This window comes from Pelodiscus sinensis, chromosome 10, assembly GCF_049634645.1.
Source record: "Pelodiscus sinensis isolate JC-2024 chromosome 10, ASM4963464v1, whole genome shotgun sequence".
NCBI lineage: Eukaryota > Metazoa > Chordata > Testudines > Trionychidae > Pelodiscus > Pelodiscus sinensis.
The window spans coordinates 47,707,976-47,727,461 of record NC_134720.1 but is presented as its reverse complement, the minus strand read 5'-3'; the positions used below and the strand labels follow the sequence as shown (position 1 = coordinate 47,727,461).

At 44.0% G+C, this 19,486-nt stretch overlaps 1 protein-coding gene across 2 annotated transcripts in view; it reads right to left on the bottom strand.

The window, feature by feature from the left end:
• Nucleotides 1–19,486, bottom strand: part of SENP5 (SUMO specific peptidase 5) — a 40,098-nt gene that overhangs the window by 9,901 nt on the left and 10,711 nt on the right. For both annotated transcript variants that reach the window (XM_075938068.1, XM_006138471.4), the window contains exons 2-6: nt 13,612–15,203; nt 7,502–7,607; nt 7,194–7,341; nt 5,866–5,913; nt 3,917–3,994 (exon numbers count right to left, since the gene is read on the bottom strand). In XM_075938068.1, the coding sequence (XP_075794183.1) occupies nt 3,917–3,994; nt 5,866–5,913; nt 7,194–7,341; nt 7,502–7,607; nt 13,612–15,172 (1,941 nt within the window). In that variant the 5' untranslated portion in view covers nt 15,173–15,203. The remainder of the gene's footprint in view (nt 1–3,916; nt 3,995–5,865; nt 5,914–7,193; nt 7,342–7,501; nt 7,608–13,611; nt 15,204–19,486) is intronic.

The following is a 19,486-nucleotide window of genomic DNA, read 5'->3' as shown; positions in this document are numbered from 1 at the left end:
TGGAAACTGGAGACCACCTTTGGCAGAAAAGCTGGAAGTGGGCAGAGCATGCAGACACATGGCCTAGTAGTTTGAGACAATTCCTCACCATAGAAGAGGGGTATAGCTGGAGACTTTGAATAATATCTGCAAGGATTTTGAACCTCGAGAACAGGAGGAATGCTCCGGCTTATGTTGAATCGAGGACAGCCCCTATAAATTCTATTCTCTGAACTGGGAACAGTAGATTTCATTCACAAAGGAAATGCCTACACTGCAGTGTATTTTTTTTTCCAGAAGAGCATATGCAATGGTGCACTTATTTGCATATCTTCTTCTGATTCTTTTTGCAGAAGAGGTTTTGCCAATAAAAAGCCCCGTGTAGACGGGGCCATTTGTCGGAAAAAAACCCTCTCTCGCAAAATCCCTTATTCCTCAAAAAAATCAAGATTTACAGGATCTTTCAAAAAAGGTTTTTTTTCCTGACAAATGGTCCCATCTACACGGGGCTTTTTATCAGCAAAACCTCTTCCGAAAAAAAAAAAACCAAGTGTAGACATAGCCAAGGAGACCTAAGTCAAACGTGGCCCTGAATGCCAGCTGAGCCATTAGTTTAGCACTGGACTGGGCCTTGATCAGCTAGTTGTCTAGGTATGGAAACATTTGCATTATGTGATGTCTGCAAAGGAAAGCTGCCACCACTGCCATGCTTTTGGTGAACACACGGGGAGCCGCTGACAGGCCGTGTAAGAGTACTGCAAATTGTTAGTGGAGCCCATTCCCCACAAACCTCAGGTATTTTCTGCATGACTGGATGATCGCTACATGAACGTATGCATCCTTTGAGTCTAGGGCAGCATACCAGTATAGATCTGAGCTGCCCATGGGTTCCAATATTAGGAAATACCAGGAGTAAAGCCCTTTTGTCTCAATGTTCCCGAAAGATCTCCTCCACTGCTCCTAGATGTAGGAGCAAATTCTCCTCCTGGATAAGGATTTACTCGTGAAAATGGTCCCTGAAGAGGGACAGGGTAGGGGGATGGGATGGCAGAAGGAAAGAAAACTGGATAGAATATCCTGCCAACCTTGCCGAGTACCCAACGGTTTGTAGTGATACATAATCAATAATGGTAGAAAAGGGACAGTCAGGAGAAGATTAGCAGGGGTGGATCTGGTGGCTGATATGGTGTGCTGTCCACAGCCATGCCTTCAAAAAGGCTGGTTAAGGATCTGAAAGTACTTTAGGGTGGCCCAAGGCTTGACCCAAAGGTTAATAATACCTCCTACCACTGCTGTGGTTCCTCCTAAAGCCGTCCTGGTGGCTCTGTTGCAAAAACTGCTGCTGAGGCTACACTATATTATTATTTTGCTGAAAGGCTACCAGGGAGGTACTCTAAAAGGGTGTTAAACAAGGAGGAGGGAGAAAAAAAATTTTACACTCTGGTACCTCTCTACTCTACACAACAATTAGTACAGGACCCGAGGACCCTTGAGGGCTGGAGCCACAGATGAACCCGCTACAGCTGTGTCATGTAACAAAGAGGACAATGCAACAAAAGGGAGGGGCTGCTCCCTCTTATCTCCTCCCGCAGGGTCTCTGTAGGATGCCGGCACTGGCTGGGATCTGTGCAGGTGGTGGTAAGATGGATGGCATCAATGAAGACTGCCCAGTTGGTGCCTGAACCTCAGTGTGCCGGGTTTCCGCTGTCTGTGGCGTTGGAGTTAATGCCGGTGCAGTTCGAGAGTCCAACACTGATGCCAGCATTGGAACCGACACTGGTGCTGCCGTTGGGGCCGATGACATCTGAGCTTCCAGGTGCTTGGTAACTGCTGTGGCTGCCACCTGCTCCGGTGCTGATGTGGTATGAACTGGTGTTGTACCCAGTGCCGTGGCTTGTAACCACTGCTCTGCCAACCACAGCAGCACGAAGGGACACTACAGATGCCCCTGCAGACCAGAAAGTCTGGCTTCTGCCCTGAGCCTGCTGGAAAGCCCAGGGGTCCAAAAGAGCCAGTGTGGCAGCCACTGGGGTAGCCATTAAGAAGAAAGAGGCCTCCTTTGGTGCTGGGATGATCGCCTGCTCCCGGTCTACCCCAATCTGTGTGAGTCCCACTCCGACTCAGAGTACGAAGACCAAGGCCAGGCTGCGCTCCTCAACACCAATCTAGCTTCCTTTTAGACTGCATCAGAAGTCTCAACGGTGCCGGTGAGGCTGGTGTGGAGTCCTAAGAGTGGCAAAAAGGCACCATAAGACACATTAAGTCCTGTGCCTCATGAAAAGCCCCTGGCACGGCCTCCATGTGGTGCTCAGCATCCGGGCCCAACTGAGGCACTGGCGCCAGCTGGTCAGTGAGTCTCAAGACTGGGGACAGACCTCAATCATTCTTCTTCCTCTAGCCTGGAGACTGAGAGGCGCTGAGAAGTCGTTTGGCCCCAAGAGATGGCATGTTGGTGCTGGTCCCGTCCCATGTCCAAGAGACAAGCAAGGGAAAGTTCCAGCTTCTGTCACTGGCAGTAAGAAGGAACAGAGGAGGGGGCGCGGGTGAGCAGGGCCCTATACTGGGTACCATTTTGGCACCTCTCCGGAGGCACTCTAGCTGACTCTACATCTAGCTGTTAGGGGGGAAAACCTTTCAGCTACGGTGCATGTGTGTGCACATACACCTGACTGGAACACACATGAACAAGCACTTAAAGAATTGGGACATTAAACAACCAAGCAGAAATGAACCCAAACTGAAATACTGAGTTTTGAGGCGATGGTTTGAAATGTTTTTAATAAAACAGACACGTCTCCTGAAAAATGTATAGTCACAAAACCCAATTTACAATGCTAAATGCCTAACACTCCTTGAAAGTCCGGCCTTTTGCCTTAATATCTGTATTTGAAGTTTAAGAGCTACTAGTATCAGTATTTACATAGCAGTCTTTTGTGATAGCCTCCTGCTTTTATTACAAGGGAATTTAAGTTTTCCCTCAGTGCAATGGTACAATAGGAAACAGCAATCTATTTTAGAAGGAACAGTGTATGGCTTGACTTTATGAAAATAATGGTTAGAAAAATCCCTAGTGTTACTTTAATACACTCATGTCCCCATCGGAACACTCCCTTACAATGATGTGAGCATAATCAATAATGCTCTAAAACATGGGAGCCAAAAAGCAACCACTCTAGTTTCATTGACCAAGCTTTTGCAAATTCCTAAAATACACCCGACAGTGGTGAAAAAGCAAACTAGAATTTAAGAAGTCCAGTATTAATAAGATACAGTCAAACATTTGGATCATCTAAACACTGTCCCTTTTAAGACCACTTTTATATTTTTGGGGTAGAGGGGTTAAGTCACATTTCATCAGTAAGGAGGTAAACAGACACTTGATAACCTTTCCATTCCTTTATCCAAGTACACAACAATTCCTATTTGAAGGTGGGTTAGCTGTATTTTTGTTTGTTTGTTTAATATCTGTGTTAAAATATGGATCTATTACACACAGCACCCTTCAAAATCAATCACGTCGTTTCTTATTTGTCATCTCTACGTTTTTATATTTGCAAGCCCTTACCAAGTGAGACTTTTCTCTTTTGGCTAACAGCCATACAAACCACTTCACTTCCAGAACCAAGATGGAATTCTCTCACACCACCAGTAAGAAGGTTTTTGCTGCCCAAACTGAAGTTGTTAACTACAACCCCTTTTTTGCTAAAATACAAATGACAACTTAAGAAAAAAATTCTGTGGATGATGTGGAAGGAGGAACAGAATGCAGCTTTCCCATTGGCTGAGCAATGATAAGAGGTGTAGCAAGCGGTAAAAACTTACATTTTTTTGTGAGCAGGGGAGAAATGCTAACTTGTGCAAAGTAACAAAAGTGAGTATCAGCATCCAGCAGCCTATTCTATAAAAATCACAAGTAATAGACAGAATTCAATGGTACCTTCTTAGTCCATCGTTTGACCCCATTATATCCTTTGGTTACCAGCTGTCTATGAAAAAAGCTGTTAAAAAAATGAACCTAGAAAGACAAATTAAAAATAGAAAGGAGCATTAGAATTGTGCATAAATTCTTCCAGTAATGCTTAACGTAACTTCAACAAAATTAAATATCTAGTTGGCTATTAAATAAGAACCGAAAAAACAAAACAGCAAAAGGGACAAACAAGTCTATGTATGTTTTAGCAAACCTTACATATGACTGTTCTTTAGAAGAAAGATAAACTCTCTATTTTCCCCAAGCATGAGATGTGAAACAGTTTATTTTTTGAACTTGGCATCCCTAAGCCTATGACATGTAGATACAATATTTTGTTTAGAGAGGAAAGGTCAAAGAGAAGTTTGACATCATTCTACATTCCAGGGATTAAAATCACTAAAGGGTAGGGAAGTCATTTTCCCCACCCTCCCTACAGAACTTGATAGAAATTCCTTCTATTTTCTACTCTGTGATTCGGTGGGAGGACAGGGTGGGACAGGCAGCTCCATGGGAGCCAATGCATGCAGGGAGCCAGTTTTTAAGCCAGCTCCTGCCTGCCTCATGCACGTAAACCAATGCACCCAGGCTTATCGATTAACTGTGTAAAATGGATACACTATCACATACCTAATGCAAAACCAAATAAAATGATTGTCAAAAGTTATAAAGTTTAAGACAAGAAAGCACAGACATCAGTATTCAATCCTCTGGCCAGATTCAGCCTTCACAAAAATGCTTCAGAATTACAGAATACTTTGTCTACTGTGCCACATATATTTTGCAAGTAACTTCCATTGTGACATAAGATTGTAGATTTTTTACAAGTAAAACAATTCTTCAGTACTAAGCTAACACTTGTGTTAGCTTCTACAATTAAAGGAAGAGATTAATACAAAACGAAAAGCTGTAGGTCACATCATATGCAGTTTTACACTTGTATTTAATAATCTTACTAGTATTGAGTGGTAGAAGTTATTACGTTATTACTTGAAAAAAGCTGGATGGTTCATCATTTGAAAATCCTGGATAAATCTCATTAGTTATGCCAACAGACACTTCTAACTGCATTCTACAAAGTACTAGAACTAGATCTCCCATGAGGATTTAAATTATGCACTGTAAAAAGTGGGCACAGGCAGCCTGAGATACAATCTCTACTGCCACCGTTCTGGTTCAAGCACTGAAAAAGCAGAGAGAATACTAATGAGGAATCACTTCCACCACCAATCAAAGCAGCAGTGCTCTACATTCTGAGCGAGAACATTAAAGGGTTGCTATACTCCATGTAGCCTGCCAATCTAAAAATGGTATGGTGTGGTTTCTTTGTGGTCTCAGTGATTCCATATTCAATTTGTTCGGCTTACAAGTAAACATGATTCTTCTAAGTGTCAGTGCTACAAACAAACTCAATCCAGAATCTGAAAGTCAAGACGGGTTTCTTCTGCCCTGAGCATCAACAGCTAGAAACCAGAGCCCTGGACCCCTTTGAGTCGCTGCCAGAGTATTGTGCTGGGTGCTGTGTGGAGCTCTGGGGGGAGGGGCAGGGATGCTGAGGAGCCAGCCCCACAGTCTCACCCCTTCCACCTGAGGAGCCTGCTGTGGATGTGTGCCCTGCTGGATGATGTACAAGCCAGAAGAGAATCCAGCTTACTTCCTTAATTGTGCTTGGCTCCGTAAGCCCATGTGGAGTAAAAATTTGCATCAGTAAAGTGAACAAGAGACGGACTGAGGGCAGCAAATCTAGTGAGCCCAGAGGGGCTACTTCTATACTGTCACTTAGAATCACCATAATGGCATTTTAATCTGCATTAGACATCCTTTCCATTTGTCACATGTATCTAAGGTCTAACGCCATCTTTCCCTTCCTAGCCCCTACTACCGGATATTTTTTCACAAAACAAAAAACCACTCACCTTGTCAGGGACAGCATCCATTATGAGTTCACCATACATGTTAATAATCTGCAAGAGTTAGTAAAAAATGTAATTTGTACAAAATATTTTCCCCAAAGCAATGTATTAGCGAAAATAAACCCAAGGTTTGAGACAGCATATAAAAAGCACACAGCCCCTTTTTAACAAGAAGTTGACTAATTAGAGTACAGGCAGTCCCCGACTTACGTGGATCCGACTTACGTCAGATCCCTAGATACGAACAGGGCTTTTCTCGCCGCAGAAGACTCGGGCGGCAGACAGCCCAGACGCGCTGCGGTCCCGCCGCCCGCGTCCTCTGCGGCGAAAAAAGCCGCTCCGCGTCTCCCTGGTCTGCTGGGGGGGGGCACTAGCTGCGCCTCCCTCCCCCCAGCAGACCAGGGAGACGCGGGTGGCAGGACTGCAGAGAGGCTCCGCGGTCCCACCGCCCGCGTCCTCAGAGGCTTTGCTCCGCGTCTCCCTGGTCTGCTGGGGGGTGGGGGGGGGGAGGGCGCAGCTAGTGCGCCCTGCCCCCCAGCAGACCAGGGTTTTCTCGCCGACACCTGGGGTAGAGCAGCTGGGGCGCTGCCGGGTTGGTCCAGTAGCGCTGAGGAGCGGTGCTGCGGGACCAACCCGGCAGCGCCCCAGCTGCTCTGTCCCAGGTGTCCAGACTCAGCCGCTGTTGAAACTGATCAGCGGCTGATTCCAGGAAGCCCGGGGCAGAGCAGCTTTGCCTCGGGCTTCCTGTAGTCAGCCGCTGGTCAGTTTCACCAGCGGCTGAATCTGGACACCAGTTCCGACTTACATACAAACTCAACTTAAGAACAAACCTACAGTCCCTATCTTGTACGTAACCCGGGGACTGCCTGTAATGTTCGATTATGCTCTGATGCAGGTCAAGAGCTCTCAGTCAATAATGGGCTGCCAGGACAGACATAATATAAGCAGATGCTTAAAGACTGCCTCAACGTGAAATGTTTGAATTCAATTTAAGTCTACTGAGGCACATCTGGAGCACTGCTACTCTCCCCAATTTTTCAGATATAGGCCGTGCCTTGCTGTTACTTTCTCCTCTTCAAGCTAAGTGCAAGAGAGTACTACCTTTTTGCATCTTCAAACACTATCTCCTTAGAGAGGAAGTAAAGTATGGAGCCAAGAACTCAAGTGCTATTTTATTGTGTCTGCCAATGAAAAGCCACTTGACCTCTCTGCCTTAGATCCCCGTTTATGAAGTGAGAATAATAGCCACCAGCTTCACACAGGTTATGAGGCTTTAGTCAATATTTTTCAACATTCTGAAGAAGTAAACGTAAGAATCAAGCACCTCTAACCTGGTCATTAAGCCAGTTCTGACCATCCAGAGTAGCCAGATCATCCATATCTAGCATGTGCTTATTATAGAAGACCCGAAAATTGCAAGTGGAAGATTTTGGATGTCGCATCCGATACTTAGTTATTTCCTTGTTGATAAAAGGCTTTCTGAAATAAAATTGAAAATGTAGAGATACGGATAAAGATATTCCAGTTCACAACAAATGGACTAATGTTCCAGGAAGTGTCAGTTTCAATTTGGAATGCAAATTAGTGATTCAAATAACTTTTTTCTTTACAAACACTAGGATATATTTCAGCTACAAACCTGTGGGAAAAGTCTTCATTAAAGACTTCCTTTAATCTTGCCAGAACATCTTTTTCACAGAGTGGAACTAAACTGCCATATTTCTTCATCACTTCATCTAGGAACCCTTTGAATACATCAGATAAGTGAAAAGGCAAACATGTAAAAATGAATTCTCTAGTCCAGCATAACCAGATATTATAAATATTTCATAGCAGTGTCCCACCCACCCATAGGCAAGTTTCCACATGCAGTTAATATAATACAAGAATTAAAAAGCACAGAGAGGTACCATTAAAAAGAGGAATGAAGTGACCTCAAAACTGAAAGATTACTTAAATATCATAATTTAAATAAAAATGTTCAACACTTTGGTCCCAATTTTCTTCATTTGTGCAGAAGCTATACCCAGGTAATCCCACTGGAGTTATTCACAATTTATACTTGTATAAGCAAGCGGTGAATGGGGCCTTTTGCCAATTTCTATCAACATTTAAAATATATTTTATCTGACCATTGTAATTCAGGGTGCCATGAGTTTTTGCAAGTATTAAAGCATTAATTAAAATTAAATTTCTAGCCCTTAGGCTAGGAAGACAGCTTCTCTCATGCAAAAAAAAAAAATCAATGAAGTACTGCCTGCTGGTAGCTCCCATGCCTTCACTGCTTTCTTGAACTCTAGTACAGTAAAAACAGAGTTTTGATCAATTTTTACCAACTATTTAGTAGTGAAACTCAAAAATCAAGTCAATTTCAGCCAGGCATTGCTTAGGAAAGTCTAAGCAGCAATGATGGCAAATGGAGAGATTCTCTGGGACAGACCAAAAGATTGAGGCTGGAAGGAACGTCAAGCACATGGAGGTTTGCTAGCTGCTGAGAAAAACAGGAGTAGAATGGTGGAGCTATCACCCCATTCCAGCATCAAAAAACAGAGTAAGTAGGGGGCAGGAATCAGAGAGAAGACTGAAATAACAGAAAATCAATTAGTCAATTAGTTCAGGAGGGAAGAGAGCAAATACTGCAGTTCCCTTCCAGCTGCCAGAGGGCCTTTTGGAATGGAGGGAAAAAACTTCTAAACATACTGGAAGCCTGTTTACCAGACGCTTATGGAGCCTCAGAAGAGTGTCAAGAGACATTATCTCAGTGGGAACTGCAGCATCTTTCCCTTTCCCAGGAGATAGGGGAGGGGTAGGTGGCTGGGCCTCTCAATTGGAAACAGCTCCTCTGCAATGGGCCCCTATCTATTTTAAGGCAGGCAGGAAAAGAAGTGATTGATGGGAGTAAACAGAAAATAAAAATCATAGTATTTGGAGAGCTGGGAATTAATAGATGGCAAGAAAAAAAATATGGAAGAGACTAAAAACACACTGAAAAGAAAGATTCATAAAAAGATGGAGAAAGGAAAGAAGAGAGGAAAACAGACTGAAAATACTGTAGGAAGACACGCACCAGATCCTATGACAGAGGAAATGGTGAAGCCAAGAAAGGAAAGAAGCTATAATTACACAAAAGTAAAGAAAAACACAAACCACACTAAAAATAAGCCTAGGCTTATCAGTTAATTTTGTTCACTACATGCAGCCCGATAAAAAATGTACTGGCTGGTGGAGAATACATGCAGTCTACAGTTGGGATGTAAAATGTTGATTAATTAGCTAATCGAATAGTCGACGCAAACTGCATCAACTATTCAATTAGTCGATAAGGGCGCCTCCACCTTTGAAGTGCAGCAAACAGCCCCAGGGCTGCTGCTACACTTCAAAAGTGGAAGTGCTGCGGGGAGCAAGGGGCCAGCAGGGACTCAGGCAGTCCCTTGCTGGCTGCAGGGAGCACGTCGCATTTCAAAGCAGCATCTCCGCATGAAGCCCAAGGTCAGCTGGGGACTCCCAGCTGGTCACTGGCTGCATGCAACGTTTCAAAGTGCCAGACCCTGGGCTCCACATAGAGCTGCCACTTTGAAACGCCACATTTTGCCTGGGCCAGCTGGGGACTCCCTCCCTCTTTCCAGCACCTCCTCCTCTACCTCCCCCTTGCTGCCTCTTCCTGATAGAGACAGCAAAGGGGGGGAGGGGGGAGCGACTAGTGAGTCAACTATCTGATAAGCAAATGCTTATGGGATAGTCAACTAGTCGTTCAGGTCCCTAGTCTACAGCATTAACTGATAGGCTACGTCTACACTGGCCCCTTTTCTGAAAGGGGCATGCTAATTTTAAACTTCAGAATAGGGAAATCTGCGGGGGATTTAAATATCCCCCGCGGGATTTAAATAAAGATGTCCGCCGCTTTTTTCCGGCTTGTAGATAAGCCGGAAAAAAGCGTCTAGACTGACCCGATCCTCCGGAATAAAGACCTATTCCGGAGGATCTCTTATTCCTACTTTGAAGTAGATTCCTACTTATCTACAAGCCGGAAAAAAGCGGCGGACATCTTTATTTAAATCCCGCGGGGGATATTTAAATCCCCCGCAGATTTCCCTATTCTGAAGTTTAAAATTAGCATGCCCCTTTCGGAAAAGGGGCCAGTGTAGACGTAGCCAGAAGCTTTTGCTTGTTGGCTAATCAACTATCCTATTACATCCCTAGCTCAAAGTTGATACTGGGTCATAAACTGCTTTTGAAGGCATAGCTGGTTTCTTGGGAATGGGAAGAGGAGTCTGAAGAGCTCAGAAACTCTTGAAAAAAGAGGAAGTCTGCTTTATGTTATCCTCTTTTACAAGATTTCATATAGTGGCATCTCCCAAACCCCGAGAAGTGTTTAAAACTTTAAAAATGAGCCACAGTATTGCCAAGATGTAAATCAGTAAGTTAATGGTGTACGACTTAATTGGAATAAGGTATTGGCCATCTATCTTTCTGCCTCATAACATATCTGAATGATACCCCAACAGCATGCTAATTTACATCCAGTTGGTGCTTACTGCTGCAATGAATTAAGCTTCAATATATCCCCAAGAGGTATAATTATACCAGTTTTTTTCTAAAGCAAAAAGTAAAGGCCAATGTTTAAGTAACAGGGTCATTTAAGCAGTGCCAAAATAAGTGAACACAAAGCCAGATTGCCTTATTTTGCCTGTGCTTTAGCCACAAAACCTCCTTTCCCTTTATTACACCCAGAGTGGAATTAATGGAGTCCTATTTAAATACTCTGGTCATGTCTACACTGCAGAAATTATAGTGGTATAAGTTTGGCAATGCAGATAGGTCAATAAAGCAGCATACAGCAACAAAAGGGGCTTTTGCATTGCTATAGAACACCACTTCCCCCAGCAGCAGCAGATGGGTCAATAGAAGCATTCTTCCATCAACCTGTGCCTACACCAGGTGTTAAGTCAGTAGAACTGTAACACTCGAGGGTGCCAATTTTTCACACCTCTGGGTGCTGCAGCTATGTTAGCCTAAACATTAAGTACAGACCAAGGACTTAACTTTGCTTCCAAGTGAACTGAAATGCTTCATGGAGTAATTTACTAGACTGAAAGGAAAAACCCCTTTCATTGATAAAGGAAGTATCTACATCAATGGTGAGCAACCTGCAGCTCTCAGACTGCCTGCGGCCCACTGGGGTTCTATGTGTGGCCCACGAGACATTTTGTTCACCAATGCCCATGCGCAGATTTTGCTGGTTTTCATCCAGGTCGTTTTTTTCCTACCAGTATTACTAAAGTGGCACTTACTTAAAGCAAAGGCACATGAAGTGAGGCGCGTGATGTTTGCACACAACATTGTGAGGGCCATGTGCATCCAATCAAACTGCTGCTACGGTTCAGTCGGCACACCTCAATTTTTAGGCATGCAAGGGTAATTTTGCTAAAAACGCTCTCTCAAAAGACCATCTAGGTTATAAAAATCTTGCAGCCCACTGAGATGAAGGAGGGCCACTCATGCGGCCTACTTACGAGCCCAGGTGGCCCCTCACTGGTTTACACCAGTGGTGCGCAATTCATGGGCTGCCTTCCAAGGGGGGAGGAGGGGAGGATAGAGGAGGGGCAGTGCTTGGATCTGGCCGGCCACTTTTCCTGGCTTCCCGGCGTGGCCCGACAATTAAAGGGGCCGCCTTTTTTTTGGCTCGACCAAATTCGGCAGCCCCCATGGGAGTCATGGATGAAAAAATGTTGCGCCCCACTGGTCCACACTATGGCTGTGCAGCTATGTTGCCGTAGCACTCACAGGGCAGGCATACCTATACATCCACACTGCTGACTTAGAAACTTAAGCTAATATCATTTAGGGATGTGTTTTATAAACTGGCCAGTAAAAAATACATCTCCGCTAGAAGAGATTGCCAGAATAGCAACACAGGCAAATCTTTTCTAACACAGACCTGGTCTAAGCAATCAACAAGTAGAATCCTGCACTCCTAAGCAGTAGGAGTTATTTCCACCGTTTTGATTTGGCATGTAAAGGCTTGTCTACACATGGAGTTGCTCCTGATTATAGGATTACTTATTCCAGAATAAGACTGCCTTGTTCCGGTTTATAACTTAATCCACTTCAACCAGGAAACTCCATGCGAAGACAAACACTAATCGCAGAGTAACACAGCTTGTTAACTGTTACACAATTTAAGCATTAGCCTGTTGCTGACTACCTTTATGTTTTCTAAGGATTCTGATAAAATTTAATGAACGATTCAGTCCTTCCCACAAACCACAGGTTGTTTTTTTTTAATTCATTAATTTATAAGGATATGAAGGTCAGTCAGGCCAAAAATTACCATCTTTAGTGTAAGTGACATTTTCAGTTCTTGTCCCCAACACTAGGACTGCCATCACTTTAGAATGGAACAAAAGTTTCTTTAAACTCTATTGAAGCAGAGTGATTTGCTCATACACAGTTAACATAGATCCACTGTTCTACTTTCAGTTCTCTGTGGAAAGCAAGCCAGAGGGAAATGAGGAACAGAATAGTTTACACATATGGATGTTCAATGCTTGACCATATTTTGCATCTAGCTTATTACGCCTTCCCACCATGTTTTGGAAGATCTTTAAAAAAACCTAACCAATAGTTTCTCTAGATAGAATAATTTGAGAAACTGGGGCAAAATCTGAGTCTGTCAAATTTAAACAGGAATCCTTTAACACTCCTTGTCAACAGGAACATACAACAGGCTGTATAATCCACTGCAAATAGCCTGTTCTAATAAAAACCAACCAACTCAGGAAACTACAGACCGGTCAGTTTAACGTCTGTCCCAGGGAAGATAATGGAGCAGGTAATTAAGGAAATCATATGCAAACACTTGGAAGGTAATAAAGTGATAGGGAATAGCCAGCATGGGTTTGTGAAGAACAAGTCATGCCAAACTAATCTGATAGCTTTCTTTGATAGGATAACGAGCCTTGTGGATAAGGGAGAAGCAGTGGATGTCATATACCTAGACTTTAGCAAGGCATTTGATACGGTCTCGCATGATATTCTTATCAAACTAGGCAAATATAACTTAGATAGGGCCACGATAAGGTGGGTGCATAATTGACTGGCTATCCATAGTCAGAGAGTTGTTGTTAATGGTGCTAAATCCTGCTGGAAAGGGATAACAAGTGGAGTTCCACAAGGGTCTTTTTTGGGACCCGTACTGTTCAATATCTTCATCAATGATGTAGATATTGGGATAGAGAGTACGCTTATTAAGTTTGCAGATGATACCAAACTGGGTGGGGTTGCAACTTCTTTGGAGGATAGGGACATAATTCAAAATGACCTTAGCAAATTAGAGAAATGGTCAGAGGTAAACAAGATGAAGTTTAATAAAGAGAAATGCAAAGTGCTCCACTTAGGAAGGAACAATCAGTTCCATACATACAAGATGGGAAGCGACTGTCTAGGAAGGAGCATGGCGGAAAGGGATCTAGGGGTCATAGTGGACCACAAGTTGAATATGAGTCAACAGTGTGACTATAAGTAAGCCTGCCAAGTGAGGAAAGCACTCCCTAATTCCCTTTACCATGTGCCTCATCTCAATGAGAATATTAAGCTACCTGTACATGCTTTTTGTAATTCATGGTGTGTAAGCATATTAAGAAAGGAATTAAAGCAGTAAGGAAACTTCAAATATTCCCAACTTCATATGATATGCCCAGCTATTTTCAAGAACAAGTAGGCCCTTTATAACACGTGTAAAGAGTATACCACAAATCCATGTTGACAACTGCTCATCAGCCACACGAGACACTTTCAGACTGTTCCTTCTGCCTCCCTTTCGAGTGCCTGATTTTAGTCCTGTGCTTTCTGGTGAAGGCTCCTCTAGGGGGCTTTTACAGTAAGGGTGATCTAGTAACTTTGCACTAAAAATGTCCAGATTTATGGAGCCTTCTACTTCCATCTGGCAGGAGCTGTCTTCATTTTGTACCAGCTCCTCCGATAATGGTCCATTTACAAGGTTACTGTTTATATTTGAATCCCCCTTGCAGGATTCTAACAATATCATTTCATCAACACACATAACCTGATTAGATTCTGCATCTTCTTGACCTGAAATTGCAATTTCTCTCTCTGTTACTGAGAAGCAAAAATCATTATCACAACTGTCCAGAGCAGGAGTCTCATTTGTTTCCGTCCCATGCAGGGTCTCTGTACCCAAAGGAGCTCTTTTACACAGCTCTGCTTGGCAGATTTTAACACTGCCACCTCTGGATGCAGTTTCCTCAGACTGTAGATCATTGCACTGTAATGCATCCTGTATAAGGCAGATGTCAGATTCAGGTGACTTATTCTCCTCAATTACAGGTCCTGGGGTATTATTGTTCATATCTGATGAGCTACACAGATTCCAAAAGGAGTTATTTTTAGATTTCCAGCACGAAAACCAGTTACAAACTCCACCTTCAAAATCTTCTTGAAGATTCTCTTGATAATCCCGTGTAACTTTCTCCACCCAGCTTGACTTGATTTTACTTGATTTGCAGGTTTTGCCTCTTGTTCTAAGTTTGGGGGATTTTATTATTCTATTCCGAAACCTAATCATAGAAAGTTTCTTATGCATCATAAATACAGGTATCTTTTTTACAGTATATGGGTTGAATTTGGACCTCTTTTTAGTAGTCAAGGGGCCACGAGATCCATTCTGCTCTAGCCCTCTGTAACAGCTCCTTTTTTTACAATTGTTTAAGACTACTAAGACTGCATTGCCTTCATGATTATTGCTTTCCTCTCCACTGTGTGTGAAACCATCCTTCTTTACAGGTAAGACAGCATCACACAGCCCACCACAAAAGGCACCATGATCCTTCCCATGGATGCAACCAAGACCAGTGCCTGCTTGTAATCCAGTGACTTTGTTCAAGAGATCTTCACCCTGAAAGGATTCATTGTCCAACTTCTCTACTGGCTGTGCATGTGGGCTTCCAGTTTTGCCATTGGGAAAGGGCTTTTTTGTCCTTCTCGATGTTTTGGTAGCAAAGGGGCTATGTTCAGCAGTTGGCTTTTGATGGTTTTGTGCATTTAGAACCACTTCAGGAACCCTCTCACTGTGGAGTCGGAGTATCTTCCTTCTGCCCTGGAGAGATCTATATGATTTGTTCCGGTTTAAGCTCACAACTGATGGAGCACTTTGTCGCCTTTTCTTAGCTAGGAAAAAACGCTTCTTTTGGAAGCAGTATTTCCTGAGCCCCCAAAATCCAGTGGTCCATCTTCTAGAAAGGAATAGCAATCGACTTCTTTTCCAATTTAAATTTCTTCTATGTTCTTTCATTTTTCTGCTGCATTATGATCTCGAAGGTCAGCTGTAAGAAGAAGGAACACAACATTACATCTCAGATAACTCTGAATGCCAAGCCATGAAAACACAATTCACATGCCTGTGGGAGTGTGCCGGTCTAAAATTCCAAGAGCCCGCGCACTAAATCCACACATTAGACGTTCAAGCATAATGGTTGCAACATCTTTCTCACCAACGTGTCACGTCTCCCCCTCCCAGTCCTACTGTACAATTACTCCTCTTAGCACGAAGAACAGGTAAGCCCTCGCTCGGATCACTTTCTCCTAATTTTAACCCAGTCTGGGTTAGTCAATCTCTCAATTGTCCTCACCTGTAAAACAGATAATATTTAGCTTCCACCACAGGAGTTTAAAACCACATGTTTAAGTCTGAAAGTTAGCCACAAGCACACTGATTCCATCAGGGCCACATGAAGCCTGATAATCGTATAAGAAACCTTAAGTATTGTGAAGCCAGCCTCTGCTGAGTCAATTCAACAGAAACTCTTTCATTTAAAAAGGAACTAAAATGTTCCTATTCGAGGCATGGAGCTCTCTTTTTTCCTCTATAGCCACGTCCACTTTAAAATGGTTCCTCTATATTTAAAGGACAGTGCTATGAGCTGCTAACACCAAAACTAACCTCTACACTAACAAAATAGTACCAGTGCAAAACTAGGGATGTAAAATCCCATTTAACTGGTTAAACAATTACAGTATTGACACTACGCTTAATTGATTAAAGGGAGGTGGTCAGGAGAACCCACCCCCACACTGAGGTTGGGCTACAGTGGTTCCCACCACAGGCAGGGGCTGCTCCAGTCCCCCCGTGGAGGCTGCCACTGCAGCTTCTGACCCCCCTGAATGGACTGCGGCTGCCGCCTCTGCTGGCCCCTGACACATCCTCCTCCCTCTTGTCACTGCAATGACCTGCGTCTCAGATGGGAAAATGTTGTTAAAAGAAAGGATGTGTGTTTAGGATCACAGAAAACTGCCCAATACTGTAAAGGTTAAGGTACACACAATACTGTCAATTCATCCACATTCCATTCTTGCTGTTCTAGGCATCATTAATAGCCAAATACACGTGCAGCCTGGAGAAGTAAAAGCGAACATTCTGAGGAGCAGAGTCAATCTCTGACAGATGTGAATGGGATGTGTGGAAGACAGTTCACGCCAAACATAGCAATATCAGTGATAGTGATAACAGTCATTTTTCTGCCAGGACAGATTAAAAGAAGAGAAGAATATTTGAACTAGCAACGGAAATGGAATAAAGCACCAATGGAAAAAATGGGTGATTGCAAACGTGTCATTAAAACTAGGGATGTAAGCGACTAGTTGACTATCCGATAAGCATAAGCTTATCGTAGAGTCAACTAGTGATCCGGCTAGTCGCTTCCCCCCCTTGCTGCCTTTACCAGAGACAGCGGGGGGGGGGGGGGGGGGGGCAGGAGCTGGTGCTGGGGGGAGCAGGCTTAAAAAACGGTTCCCCCCAGCACCGTCTCAGTGGGAGGCAGGCAGGGTAGAGGCACAGCTGGAAATGGCACGAGCAGGGATTGATGCAGTCTCCGCTCGCACCACTTCTGCTGCGATTCTGCTTTTGAAATGTACAAGAGACCCAGTGGGCTCTTGTACATTTCAAAGGCTGAGGTGCCACAGGGAGTGCAGGGCCAAAGCAGGAGTCCCATTGGCCCTGCACTTCCTTGGGGCTTCCAGTTCTTAACTGTAACAAGAGCCCAACAAGGGTCTTGCTACAGTTCAAAGGCGGAGGTGCCCTTAGACTAATTGAACAGTCGATGGAAATCCCATTGACTATTTGATTAGTTAATATAAATTTAAAATCCCTAATTGAAATACACATGTTGCTTTATGCAATTTATCCCAAGGCCTGCCAGGGACACTGCACTGTATGTTACAAATGGGGCTGGGCTTATTTTGACTGCTAACATTTTTAGGAGAGGACAGCAAGCATACTCAGAAATGATTTGTTATTCACCTATTTTGTCTCATTTTTCCCCCTTTTCACCAACTGATAAGTCAGCATCTCAATAAGAACGATTACTACAAAACCTGGGAGTTTACTTATAGTGGTATGAGTTAGGGATGTGATAGTGTATTCATTTAAAGGGTTAACCAAAGAACCTGGGCTCATCAGTTAACCTTCACAGTTACATGCAATGAGCTCTCTCCTCTCCCCTTACCCCCTCTGCTGCCTCTGTATCATTAAAACCCATCTCCCCGCATGCACCGGATCCTGCGGAGCCGTCTCCCTGCTGCGTGTAAACATGTAACTGCTGAAAATGTCAGCCATTACAGTTACAAAAAAACCCCACCACACCCGCTTTTTAACATCCCTAGTAGGAGAAGCAAACATGACAAGGTACCTTCCAGCAGTTTAAAAACAAGAAAGTGCATTGTCTAAACTGAGGTCAAGCATGGAAATGTAAGCCTGAAAGGAGAATTTAAGCTATAAACATGTCAAAATGGATGTTGACAATGGGGATTCTGATATAATTTTGCCTATAATCTTCACAGTTGAAAAACCTAACAGACCAATCAAATCAAACCGTTTTATTTTGTTGGGAGCGAAATGCAAACAGAGGGTACAGAATTTAAAGGTTAGTAGTACTTTCTTAAAGCTACTCCCACTGTACCATGAAAGGTCAGCTGTTCACTTGCAGCAGAGAGTTGCGAATCATGCTGCAACAGACGGGGCACAGATTGGGAACAAACCAGCACTACTGAAAGGAAGCAGTCTACTTCGTCTCAGCATTAAGGCACTCATTACTCTTCTCACACCTGTGATATAACAGTAACTCCCCTACAGGGGCTATTACTTCACATTTGCTCTTCTGGCTTTCACCTGCTTCTTTTTAGGTCAGGCAGTCTGTAAGACTAAACCTTCCCTGCAGAATGAGCGGAGGAGGTACATCATCCTTACTGCAAAGCCCTAGCTACATTTCGGTGTCCACAGTGGTGCTATAGTCACCTGCATGAGGCACTAGGACTTCTGGTGGGATACCAGCCCCCCTCCATGACTCTTTGCACTGCACCACTCTATGAATTATTCTGCAATACACCACAGAGAATGTGTGTACACAGGATGGCATCTCTGTTCAAGTGTGCAACAGAAATGAAAAGAAAAGGAAGTGTAGCCCATGGGAACTGCAAGAAGACATTAGAGGACAATCAGAACCTCTGCTGATTAGCCTGGGCAGTTTCCCAACCCTGACTAAAATGCACCCTAGGCTCAAGCCTGCACCTCCAGGGCGGGTCACGCCAGTCAGCCAGCCCACGTTCAAGTAGATAAAACTGAAAGTATTTTCTTCTATTTTAGAATAAACGTATTTAAAATTAAACTTGAAATTATGATGGTCTATATTGAGGCATAAACTCATTACAATTAAATTACATATTAAAAATATTCAAGCACTACAAGTTTGCTACTGAAGTTTTAAAGACAGACCATTACTCTGGTAGAAGTCACTGGCTAAGCACTTGGGACCAGAGTTGCTGGAAAGCGAGATCCCCTTTTGACAGCAGTAGCCTCTTCTGCCAGTAGAGAGAGAATATTTTCCTTAGTTAGTAAGTTCAATTCAATGATTAGTTCAAAGTTAAGAAACCAAGTGGGAACGGAAAAAGCGGTGGGGGGGGGGGGGGGGAAGTGTTGTTTTTCCTCTTGCAAACTATGAATAAAAAAGAGGTATTGAAATCTTGAAGGACATGGTGATCAGAAACAACCAGTTTAATTCACGATTTACATTTAATATTAGGGATGTTAGACACAGTGTAACCGACTAGTCATGTAACTGCATGAAATCTTATCGGTTACACGACTATTCAATAGTCCCTGGGAGCAGAGCTGGCAGCCAGTGAGCTCCCAGCCCCACTCCCAGAGAGCTCCCTGCCACCCCACCCCGCTGCCAATATGGTTCAAGCTCCCTGCAGACAGGCTGATGCAGGAGAGGGGGGAGAAGAGGCTGCCGCAAAGCAGCCAGTCTGTGGTGGCCTAGGCTCACCATAGACAGAGGCTGGTCCAACAACAGCTGCTGCCTCCAGGGAGCTCAGATCCCCCGCAGACAGGGGCTGCTGCCAGGGACCAGCCTCTGTCCACGGTGAGCCTGGGTCACTGTGGACAGAGGCTGCTTCGCGGCTGCTTTGCGGCAGCCTCCCCAGCTCCCCTTTCCATGCTGTTGCTCTGCAGGCGCAGCAGTGTGGGGAGGGGAAGGAGCAGCACCATCCCGCTGGGGGAAAATGGAGGGGGGGGCAGGGAACGACTTTTAAGCAAAGTTCCCCTCAGCACCAG